Here is a 12,727-nt window from a genome sequence, read left to right on the forward strand (position 1 = left end):
ATAGGTTGGACTTGATGATCTCAAAGGTCTTTTCCAACCTGTTCTATTCATAAGCCACTACACAACTTGTCTTTGGGATAAGGAATTCTTCCTAGCCCTCTTCTACTCAGCATCTTGTCCTTGGCATCTGATCTGCAGTTCCTGGATGTCTCACTTCCTGTGCCAGTTGTTCTGTCCTTGTCATTCATCTTAAATTCTCTACAGACATATTTTTTTCCTCTATGTGCCTGAAAATGCCATGCAGTAATGCAGCAAAAATGTAATTAACAAAAATGGCAGCACCCAATCTCCTGCAGTGGAGTAGCACAGGTGTTAAAATTAAAACAAATATCTAGTTCCAAAAATAAACAGCAGGAAGAACTGAGCAACTGCTGTCGTTTCCCTGGCCCTGAGCAAAGCCTTCGACACTGTCCCGCACCACATCCTGGTCTCCAGGCTGGTGACACATGGGTTTGATGGGTGACCACTGGATGGATACAGAACTGGCTTGATGGCTGCACCCAAAGAGTGGCTGTCCATGGGTCCATGTCCCAGTGGAGGCCAGGGACAAGCAGAGTCCCTGAGGGATCAGTCCTGGGACCAGGCTTGTTCAACATCTTTGTTGGTGCCATGGACAGTGGCACTGAGTGCAGCCTCAGCAGGGTTGCTGATGACACCAAGCTGTGTGGTGCAGCAGACAGCTGGAGGGAAGGGATGCCATCCAGAGGGACCTGGACAGGCTGCAGAGCTGGGCACAAGCCAATCTCAGGAGGTTCAACAAGACCAAGGGCAGGGTCCTGCAGCTGGGTGGAGGCAATCCCAGGCACAAATCCAGGCTGGGCAGGGACTGGCTGGAAAGCAGCCCTGAGGAGAGGGACTTGGGGGTGCTGGTGGACAAGAAGCTCAACAGGAGCTCTCAGTGTGCACTTGCAGCCCAGAAAGCCAGCAGGGCAAGGGAGGGGATTCTCCCCCTCTGCTCAGCTCTGGGGAGACCCCACCCGGAGTACTGCCTCCAGTTCTGGAGCCCCTATTACAAGAGGGATCTGGAGGTGCTGGAAGGTGTCCAGAGAAGGGCCACCAGGATGAGCAGAGGGCTGGAGCACCTCTCCCCTATGAGGATAGACTGAAGGAGTTGGGGCTGTTCAGGCTGGAGAAGAGAAGGCTCCGAGGTGACCTCATTGTGGCCTTCCAGTATCTGAAGGGGGCTCCAAGAAGGCTGGGGAGGGACTGCTCAGGATCTCAGGCAGTGATAGGACTAGGGGGAATGGAATGAAGCTGGAGGTGGGGAGATTCAGGCTGGACATGAGGAGGAAGTTCTTCCCCATGAGAGTGGTGAAGCCCTGGAATGGGTTGTCCAGGGAGGTGGTTGGGGCCCTGTCCCTGGAGGTGTTTAAGCCCAGGCTGGATGAGGCTCTGGCCAGGCTGATCTAGTGTGGGGTGTCCCTGCCCATGGCAGGGGGGTTGGAACTAGATGATCCTTGTGGCCCCTTCCAACCCTGACTGATACTATGAATCTCAACAGAATGAGGAGATCAGCTTGACAAGACATGAAGAGAACACAGGTTAACACGGCCCAGCTCAATGTTGTCGATTTCTTCCTACTCAGGAGTAAAAGTTGTTTGGTTTGGGGTTTTTTGTTTGGTTCATGGGGTTTGTTGTGTTTGGGATTTTTGTTTGGATTGGGGGGAACTAGTTTTTTGTTGGGTTTTGGTGGAGCATGTGTCTTATGAGGAAAGGTTGAGAGCCCTGGCCAGCCTGGAGAGGGGAAAATTGAGAGGGCATCTGATCAATGTCTATAAATGGCTGAGGGCTGAGGGGCAGGAAGGAAGGGACAGGGACAGCCTCTGCTCACTTGTGCCCTGGGATAGGACAAGGGGCAATGGATGGAAACTACAGCACAAGAAGTGCCACCCCGACATGGAGAGGAACTTCTTTACTGTGAGGCTAACAGAACACTGGCACAGACTGTCCAGAGGTTGTGGAGTCTCCTTCTCTGGAGCCTTTCAAGCCCTGTCTGGATGTGTTCCTGTGCAACCCACGCTGCATTCTATGATCCTGCTCTAGCAGGGGGTTGGACTTGAAGTTTGGAGAGGAGGAGCCTGAGGGGTGACCTCATCCCTGTTGATAAAGATGTGCAGGGTGAGTGCCAAGAGGATGGAGCCAGGCTCTGCTGGGTGATGCCCAATGCCAGCACAAGGGGCAGTGGTGGAAGATGAGGCAGAGGAAGCTCCATGGAAACAGGAGGAAAAATGTTCTGAGACTGAGCATGACAGAGCCCTGGAACAGGCTGCCCAGGGAGGGTGTGGAGTCTCCCTCTCTGGAGATATTCAAGACCCACCTGGATGTGTTCCTGTGTGATCTGCTCTAGGTGCTCCTGCTCTGGCAGGAGGAGTGGACTGGATGAGGTTTCGAGGTCCCTTCCAGCCCCTAACATTCTGTGACCTCCAGAAGTCCCTTCTAACCCACAACATCCTGTGATCCTGTTTGTTTGGTTTTGAGTTTAAAATATAAATGACAAACTGATTTGTTAATTGTAGAACTAGAAAGTCTGGTCACATCTGCATTTTTAGGTTAATATCCTTATCAGTCATTCCTCTAAGACCTCAAAACTACTGTTGGTGCAGTGAAGAATTCCACAACTCAGCCAGCAGACAACTGCTCTGAATTCTGTGGCTCTCTTTTGTGCCCTTTCTGTTACTGCTGCTTGTACAAGTAAAGGTGGGCTGAATCCCCTTTGATTTTATTGATCCTCAGGCTTTCTGTTAAGGGTGTCCTACTTGCTGTACATTGATTCCCTGTCAGAAGAAAGTCTATGAAAATGGGTTTCCTCAATAAGGACTCTATTTAATACTCATGACCACTCTGCTCTCACCCTACCACAAAAATTACCAATCCTTCCCAGGAATGTATCAGCCCTTTGCTTTTCATACTTCAACATTCTGTGCATCTGAAAGAGACAAGAGGAGGAGAGCTCTTATAAACTACCCCCCTTCTCTCTCCCCCCCCACTGTAGAACCATATCAGAGAGTCACAGAATAGTTTGGGCTGGAAGGGACCTTAAAGATCATCTAGTTACACCCTCCTAGTAACTAGATCCATCTAGTTACTCCCCTCACTACCCCAGGTTGCTCAAAGCCTCATCCAACCTGGCCTTAAACACCTCCAGAGAGGGGACATCCACAACCTCCCTGGACAACCTGCTCCAGTGTCTCACCACCCTCACTGGAAAGAATTTCTTCCTCATGTCCAGTCTAAATCTCCCCTCTTCCAGCTTCAATCCATTCCCTCTCATCCTATCACTACAAGCCCTTGTCAAAAGTCCCTCCACAACTTTCCTGTAGGCCCCCTTCAGGTACTGAAAGGCTGCTCCATGGTCTCCCTGGAGCCTTCTTTTCCCTAGGCTGAAAAGCCCCAACTCCCTCAGCTTGTCCCCATGGGGAAGGCGCTCCAGCCTTCTGATCGTCTCCATGGCCTACTCTGGACCTGCTCCAGCAGTTTGATGGCCTCGTGCTTAGTTCTGCTCCCTGCACTCCTCTCAGGCTTTGTATTATTCATGTCAGAGTGATTTTTCTGCAGACAAAACAAGTCATTTAAATAGCCTTCCGAGGGGAAAGAAGAACCTAGGAGCTGAACAAAAAAAACCAAACCATGTTTAGTAGGTGAGCATGGCTTACAAAATGCTGCTGTGCAGGGGCTCACAGGGGAGCAAGTGAGAACTTCCCTGCAGGCACACTGGGTTTATTTTAATGCACAAACCCAATCTGCTACTCAGGGACTTCTCAATTACAAGTGAAAGCAAGGAGATGAATGACTGAGAAGCCTTCACTCTTTTTGCTCTCTCATCCCTCTCTTCATCGATATGTGGTGCGTTGGGTTCAGACCCTTGGACAGCTGGGAGAGAGGAGCAGATAAATAATCAGCACCTGATGGCTATCTAAAAAAAGGGAAATCATCACAGAAGAGTTTGAGTTGGAAGGGACCTTAGAGATCATCTACTCCATTCTCCCTGTTATAGGCAGGGACACCTTCCACTAGATTTGGCTGCTCAAGGCATCATCCAAACTGGCCTTCAATACCCTCAGGGAGGAGACATCCACAACCTCCCTGGGCAACCTATTCCAGAGTCTCACCGCCCTCATACTGAAGAGCTTCCTAAGCTCCAGTCTAACCCTACTCTCCCTGAGCTTCAAACCATTTTCCCCTTGTCCTGTCTCAAGACACTCTCATGAAAAGCCCCTCTGCAGCCTTCCTGTAGGATCCCTCCAGGTATTGGAAGGCAGCTCGAAGGTCCCCCCAGAGTTTTCAGCCAACTTTAAAGTCTGTTCCAGGGTCCTCTGGCACAGCTTACATCACCCATAAAGCTATAGCCAAACCTCTTTGTTTGCTATCCCATATTTCTTACTTCATTCCTCAGCTGCAGGAGGATATTTTTATCTTAGCCTCTAGCTCCAAGAACCATTTTCTCCATGACTTCTCCAATGAGCTTACTCTGGATACCCCAGGACATGCATTAAGTGCCTGCTTTAGTAATCCATCCAGCATCTCATTCCCCTACAGCACTCACTGCAGCAGCTCGTTCCCGAACGTTCACAAGAGCAGAGCACATAAACTGAAAAAGCCTGGAAGTTTGCTAACACTTGCTCTTGGAACAGAGAGGCAAAGAGGAGGGGAGCAAGGAAGGAAGTGACAGAAATGGTTAAGAGGAACCTGAGGAAGGACACAATAGAGAAGAATCACAGAGTGTGAGAACAGTTGAGGCTGGCGTGAAAATAGAGATCTAGCGCATCATCCTATGCTGTGTCCAGTTCTGGGCCTCTCAGTTTAAGAAGGACATTGAGACACTTGAACATGGCCAGAGAAGGGCAATGAGGCTGGGGAGAGGCCTTGAGCACAGCCCTGTGAGGAGAGGCTGAGGGAGCTGGGGTTGTTTAGCCTGGAGAAGAGGAGGCTCAGGGGAGACCTCATTGCTCTCTACAACTACCTGAAGGAGGATGTAGCCAGGAGGGGGTTAGTCTCTTCTTCCAGGCAATCAGCAACAGAACAAGAGGACACAGTCTCAAGCTGTGCCAGGGGAAAATTTAAGCTGGAAGTGAGGAGAAAGTTCTTCACAGAGAGAGTTGTTAGCTGTTGGAATGTACTGCCCAGGGAGGTGGTGGAGTCACCATCCCTGGAGGTGTTCAAGAGGGGATTGGATGTGGCACTTGGTGCCACGGTTTAGTAGTTATGAGGTCTGTGGTGACAGGTTGGACTTGATGATCTTTGAGGTCTTTTCCAACATGGATTCTATGATTCTGTGCATAGCACAGTCAAGGGCTGTGTCCAGTCCTCTCAAAGTCTCTAAGCATAGACATGCCACAAGCTCTCCAGACAACCTGTCATCAGTCATCCTCATACTGGCCAAGTTTTTCCCCTTCATTCAAGAGGATTTTTCTGCATTTCAGTTCACAGCCATCACCTCCCCACAGGGAACCAGTAGGCAGAGGCTCTCTCTTCAACCTGCACAGTGTGGCCATCCTAGAGGCAAACAGCTGAGCACAAGAATTATTTTTTTCATTCCCTTCTCTGAGGTTTAATCTCTTCCAAATGCTCAATATTACCATGATTGATATGATATTGATTGATTGATTGATATTGAGAAGGGTAGATTTAGAGTGGACATCAGGAGGAGGTTTTGCACAGTGAGAGGGGGGAAATACCGGAACAGGTTGCCCAGGGATGCGGTTGAGGCTATGTCCCTGCAGACATTCAAGACCAGACTCCATGTGGCCCTGAGCAATCTGATCTAGTTGGAGGTGTCCCTGCTGGCTGCAGGAGAGGGGTTGGACAAGATGACCTTTCAGGATCTCTTCCAACCCAATGCAATCTGGGAATCTGTGACTATCCTGGTGAGAGCTGGCACACAACAGTAGGAAGCCAAGCACTTCCTGAGAAAGTCAAGAGCCTCAAAACAGGAGGCTATGAGGATAGCAGCCTGGCCTACTGGGTAGGCCTCCTAAGGAAAGAAGGTACTTCTTGGAAAAAACAGTATTTTATGAACTCCATTTAACAAAAGTAATGGAGTTTTCTTATGGGAAAACACCTCAGACACTCCCAGTTATCAAAGCTGCTGTAAGAGAAGTACAAGAAAAGTATTTGCTCCTATATGAAGAGGGACCCTGGCAGCTTCCAAGGACAGCCCTCTCAGGCTCTGTCAGCAGAGATCAGGACAAGGTGGCAGTAGGACAATACCCAGGATTCTGTATCAAATTCCACAAGGCTTATTGGAAAGCAGATTTCCTCAGAAAGCATTGAAGTGTGAGAGCTCACCTCAGACATCAGCCCTCCCTTTGATCTGACACCTTAGCAGCCTTCCTGCCAGGAACTGCTGCAGAACATCCTCCTTTCTTTCTGCAAGTTCAACTGGAGTTGCTGCTTTTGATCTACACAGCATTGCCCTAGAAGAGAGCTCCAGGCCACAGAGCAATTTAGAGTCCTGTCAGGTTAGAGAGATCAGTAGCTAAGGTACATGAAGGCAATTCCCAAGGAAACATGGCTGAGAGGAGCCTATCAGTTCATCCAGGATATTCAAGTGCATGTGGAAAGCATCCATGGCATCCTATGAAGTAAAAGAACTAAGCCCCAACAAAGGAAAGAGAGAGATTGGTTTGGTTTGGTTGGTTGATCAGAGAGCCATAAAGAAAAACCTCATTCAAGACAATGGGTCCCTGTCTACATCCTTTATTAAAGGGAGAAAAGAACTCCTTTTCCTTTAATCAGGAAGCTGACCAAAGTGGGGAGTTCTCCAGAATGTTTGTCCAAATTTACAGAACTTCCAGCCCCTCCTAAAATGCCTCCTTCCAACTACAGAGCTGACTGAAAGCTCATGGGGAAAAAAGTCAAAAGGAGGGGAAAGCTCTGAAATTATGTTACAGAGGAGAATGTTCTCTGGAAAGCTTTTAAATTTCACCATTTGACTTCTTAACAACATGATTTTTCAAGTGGTTTCAAGCAAAGCCAGCAGGTCAAGGGAGGTGATTCTCCCCTTCTGCTCCGCTCTGGGTGAGACCCCACCTGGAGCACTGTGTCCAGTTCTGGAGCCTGTATTACAAGAAGCATCTGGAGGTGCTGGAGCACATCTAAAGAAGGGCCATGAGGATGATCACAGGGCTGGAGTTCCTCTGGTATGAGGACAGACTGAAGCAGTTGGAGCTGGTCAGTCTGGAAAAGAGAAGGCTCTGGGGAGACCTTCCTGTGGCCTTCCAGTACCTGAAGGGGGCTACAAGAAAGCTAGGGAGGGACTTTTGAGGGTGTCAGGGAGTGACAGGACTGGGAGGAATGGAGCAAAACAGAAATGGGTAGATTCAGATTGGATGTTAGGAAGAAGTTGTTCCCCATGAGGGTGGTGAGAGACTGGCACAGGCTGCCCAGGGAGGTGGTGGAAGCCTTATCCCTGGAGTAAAGTTTTTAAGGCCAGGCTGGATGTGGCTGTGAGCAACCTGCTTTAGTGTGAAGTGTCCTTGGCCACGGCAGGGGGGTTGGAACTGGCTGATCCCTGAGGTCCCTTCCAACCCTAACAATTCTATGATTCTACTGACTCCTCCAGAAAAAGCCTTTTGGGTTGGTTTGTTGTGCTCCTGTCACGTTATGGCAACACGACAGCCCGGCACCTGATGCTGACCTTAATGGATTCTTGACAGAGGACCCAGCACTTCAACTTAAAACACTGTCAACTGCTGCTTAAATGACAATCAAAACAACACATTTCCAAGAGCACAGGTCTGGTAGCTTACACAGTATTTAATGCTTTCCTTCACCAGCTCGTCCTGCTTTGCTGAGCAAGATAAACAATGGTTCCAAAGGCATGGATTTTGAAAAGGCACTTGGAGTCCTGCAGTTAAACACAAGGTTGTGCCTCTTCAGAACTAAAAGCATTAAAGATGTTTACTTAGAAAGCAGGAAGCAGCTATTACTGTAGCAAAGCTTTGCTCTTGACTCAGATGCCAATGTAATTTTTGACGTTGCTTGACACAGACTTGGTGCAATCCAGAATTGTCACTGCGCTGGCAGGAGGCTCAAGCAGCTCTGCTGAATACTGGGAGGTCACAATATTGGGATTCTAGCCAGCCAAGCCTGCTTCCGTGTGAAAGGCTTTTCCTGAACTACCTACATGTACCTTTTTTTCTACTGCAGAGCTCTGAAACAGGTTAAGATGAGAAGAGAGCTTCCGGCTCTCTGTAGCTCCCTGAAGGGAGGTTGGAGCTCAGTAGTAGATGGTCTCTCTAATAACAAGTGATAGGATGACAGAAAATGGCCTCAAGTTGCACCAGGGGAAGTTTAGACTGGATATCAGAAGAAGCCTCTTCCCTGAAAGGCTTCTCAACCATTGGGACAGGCTGCCCAGAGAAGTGGTTGAATCTTTATTCCTGGAGGTGTATCCAAAAGGCAGAAACTAAGTGCTGAGGGCCATGAGTGCCTTGGTAGAGCTAGAGTGTGGTTGGACTCAATCTTAGAGGGCTATTCCACCTAAAACAAGTCTATGAGACACAAATGATGCATTTGTTTCAGCTGCGAGGATTGCAGCTTTCTCTGGGAAGAGAGGACAATGGACTAGACAGCCATGGGGTTGATTCAGGATGACCTCAGGGAACAGCAGAGCCACAAAAATGAAGAAGGAGTGGAACATCTTCCTTATGAGGAGAACCTGAGGGAGCTGAGGGCTCTGTAGCTTGGAGAGAAGGGGCCTGAGGGTGACCTCACTGTTGTTGATAAAGATGGGCAGGGGGAGTGCCCAGAGGCTGGAGCCAGGCTCTGCTGGGTGCTGCCCAATGCCAGCACAAGGAGCAATGGTGGAAGCTGAGGCAGAGGAAGTGCCATGGAAACAGAAGGAGGAATTTTTTCCCTGTGAGGGTGACAGAGGCCTGGAGCAGGCTGCCCAGGGGGGTTGTGGAGTCTCCCTCTCTGGAGGTATTCAAAACCCGCCTGGATGTGTTCCTGTGTGACCTGCTCTAGGTGATCCTGCTCTGGCAGGGGGGTTGGACTGGATGAGCTTTGGAGGTCCCTTCCAGCCCCTAACACTCTGTGATTCTGTGAAAGCAGGTGATGTAGCCATGAGGAAGTCAGCTGGCTTCTCCTCATTTCTGCTGGTCACCAGGGAGCTGTCACCAAATCAAGACTCATGTAGCTGAATCCTTATGAATCCCCAATACACAGACTCATCCATGGGGCAACAGAGGTAGCCACAGAGAAAACACACCCCCGGAGATTTGCATATATCCCTGTGGGTGCTCACCACAGATACAGCCCAGTGAACAACTGACAGAAAGAGGAGTCACATTTTATCATTCTCCTGAATCCCAACGTTTCCCACCAAAGCACAAAAGTGTGCTCAAAGTTTCTACTCTTTTAAACAGACCTGGAAAAACTATAGTTTGTAAGTCCCTCAAGTCCATGACACAATAACTGTGGTATGCAGAACCACTGAACTACAGGAAAATGAAGCAAACTCTACTCTCAAAGCCACTGAAGTCAAGAGGTGGAGATTCCACAAACTCTTTTCCCTTCAGACGGCTGAACTGCAGCATCAAAGAACTTCTCTAACCACAACAACCTAGTGACCCTCAGAGAGGCACCCAAACACAAAAGCTGTTGTTGCCTACTCTCTGTCTTCCACTACAGGTTTTTATTACATTACTGGAGAATGGTAATTATCAATTCATAATGAGAGGCTGCAACCAAATCCAGAGTAAAAATCACAAGAGTTTAAATACATACATAAATAAAGCCACAATTGTCACAAAATAAAAGTTCCAGGCCAACTTCCCAGTGTTGCCTAAAATCAAACCATGGGAGAGTGGGAAGGAGAGAGGCATGAGGGGGTTGCCCAGACATGAAGGAATTAGTACCAATAAGAACTGTGTGTTATGGCTACTGAGTAACAACAGCAAACAAACCTCACACTGGGGTCACAAAAGTCTTCATTGCCACTTTCATCTCCTTTTTCCCCCCCTGCTCATTTTCATTTTACAGGTTAAATTCAATGTATTTTTTATGAAGTTTTGCTTGCTTGCATATTTATCACACCTGGCTGACAGACTGCTCCAGGTATGAGCCCACAGAGGACTTCACAGATCCGTCGCTGATCGTTCAGTTCAGTGCTGACAAGCATTAAAGGCTTCTTGAATGTCTGCTTATGGCAAATTGTTTGCTAATCACACAGCTGGTTTATGATGAAGCTGGATGCAGGGCAACAATGACTGCTGAAGGCAGACGAAGCCTCTGGGCTGAGCAATGACATTTCAAGCACTAAAAGACCTTTCATGTAGCCTTGAAAACTTCGGTGATGCCATCTGCCATAGCACGGGAAGCGGTGTAGGTGAGAGCAGAAATAAAGCTCTGAGTTTTGCAGTGTTTCAACATCTTACAAGTATTTTTTACAGGTAAGGTAGAGTGCTGCTATGCATCAGTACAAAGACATCCCAACAGGGCTTAGAAACTCTATGGAGAGGCAGACTGAGAATCCAATATCAATGAGACAAAAGAATGATTTGATTTACCTGACTTTGCAATTCACTTTGCTGCTTCAGGCGAAGATTTTCTGGTGTATCAGCCACTGTGGTGAAGGACTGCTTTGGGTAATGTCTAGAAGAGGAAGCACAAAGTCAAATGGTCAACATTTACACGTGCCAGAGAGTCAGATGCAGCCCAGCACTCTTTCCTAAAGAGTACAGAACTCTGTTGTAGTTTGCTAGTTTTGTGTTACAAGGATTTACTCTAAAAACATGGTTATCAGTCATGCTTCACAGGAAAAACATGGATGGGTTCATAAAAATCATAGAACAGCAGGGGTTGGAAGGGACCTCTGGAGATCAAGTTCAACCCCCTTGCCAAAGTAGGATCACCTAGGGCAGGCCACACAGGAATGCATCCAGATGGGTCTTGAAAGTCTCCAGAGAAGGAGACTCCACAACCCCTCTGGGCAGCCTGCTCCAGGCCTCCAGCACCCTCACACCAAAGAAGTTTCTCTTTCTGTTGAGGTGGAACTTCTTGGGTTCCAGTTTGTATCCATTGCTCCTAGTCCTATCACATGACACCACTGAAAAGAGCCTGGCCCCTTCTTCTTGACACCCAACCTTCAAATATTAATAGACATGGGTAAGATCTCCTCTCAGCCTTCTCTGCTTCAGACTAAACAGCCTCTAATTAGTTCCTGTAATGAGTTGAAATGCCACCCATTCCTCCTGGCCACTGGCTGCAGAGACCAACAGCTCAAAATCTGGTTTTCTACAGTGAAAAACCCTATGCTTAACTGCATTGTCTTGGTATAGCCCTGTGCTGAGTAAAGACTGAACCACAATGCCTTCACAGAGAAGTGTTTCATTGAAACCGGGAAGTTACACCGATGAGTACCAGGGTGTCTTAAATCCATTAGCACAGGCACCAGAAGGATCAAGGCAAGTACATTTCAAGGGGGATGGGGGGAGGTCAAGTCCTTTGATGGTAAATGTGTCCATACAGTGCTGTAATTTCCAGTACCAAGGGCTGCAGTGACTCAGAACTACAATCTATCAGGCACCTCCCTTGTCATTTATAGAATGGAATGAATCATAGAACGGTAGGGGCTGGAAGGGACCTCTGGAGGTCATCAAGTCCAACCCCCCTGTCAAAGTAGGATCATCAAGAACAGGACACAAAGGAATGCATCCAGATGGGTCTTGAAAGTCTCCAGAGAAGGAGACTCCACAACCTCTCTGGGCAGCCTGCTCCAGTGCTAACACCACCCTTAAAGGAGTTTTTCCTCATATTGAGGTGGAACTTCCTGTGTTACTGTTCCTATCACAGGACACCACTGAAAAGAGCCTGGCCCCTTCTTCTTGACACCCATCCTTCAGAGATTTATAAACATGAATAAAATCCCTTCTCAGCCTTCTCTTCTCCAGGCTACCTAGGCCCAGGTCTCACAGCTTTTCCTCATAGCAGAGATGTTCAAGTTCCTTCATCCTTATTGGACACCCTCCAGTATATCCCTGTCTCTCCTGAACTGGGGGACCCAGTAAATTTGCAGATGACAGCAAGCTGGGGGCAGATGTTGGTCAGTTAGAGGGCAGAAGGGCTCTGCATAGGGACCTTGACCAACTGGACAGATGGGCAGAGTCCAAGGGCATGAGATTGAACACATCTAAGTGCCAGGTTCTACACACTGGCCACAGCAACCCCATGCAGTACTACAGGCTGGGGTCAGAGTGGCTGGAGAGCAGCCAGCAGAAGGAGACCTGGGGGTATTGGTTGATAGTAGGCTGAACATGAGCCAGCAGTGTGCCCAGGTGGTCAAGAAGGCCAATGGCATCCTGGCCTGCATCAAGAACGGTGTGGCCAGAAGGAGCAGGGAAGTCATTGTGCCCTGTGCTCAGCACTGCTTAGGCCACACCTTGAGTCCTGTGTCCAGTTCTGGGCTCCTCAGTTTAGGAAAGATGTTGAGATGCTGGAAGGTGTCCAGAGAAGGGCAACAAAGCTGGGGAGGGGTCTGGAGCACAGCCCTCTGAGGAGAGGCTGAGGAAGCACTTTATAGACTGCTTCAACAGTCAAATCCCACTCGTTTCAGCATCAGGATTTAGTCATTTTCATGGATTTATCCTGCAACATCACAGCCAAACACAAAAAGCTAACCAGGCAATCTCAAAAGAGGTGAGCTGTTAGGAGACAGCAACACTATCTGGAACCTGGTATTTCTCTCTACTTTGCAGCAGCTTGAGTCATAAACCAATATATTCAC

General features: G+C 48.4%; 1 protein-coding gene across 1 annotated transcript in view; it reads right to left on the bottom strand.

Moving 5' to 3' along the window:
• LOC128898288 (LIM zinc-binding domain-containing Nebulette) overlaps positions 1–12,727 on the bottom strand; it is a 343,259-nt gene that overhangs the window by 237,351 nt on the left and 93,181 nt on the right. Inside the window, exon 3 of the mRNA XM_054171209.1 lies at positions 10,512–10,596. Within this exon, the coding sequence (XP_054027184.1) occupies positions 10,512–10,596 (85 nt within the window). The remainder of the gene's footprint in view (positions 1–10,511; positions 10,597–12,727) is intronic.

The sequence above is a fragment of the Dryobates pubescens genome, chromosome 21 (assembly GCF_014839835.1).
Source record: "Dryobates pubescens isolate bDryPub1 chromosome 21, bDryPub1.pri, whole genome shotgun sequence".
Lineage (NCBI taxonomy): Eukaryota > Metazoa > Chordata > Aves > Piciformes > Picidae > Dryobates > Dryobates pubescens.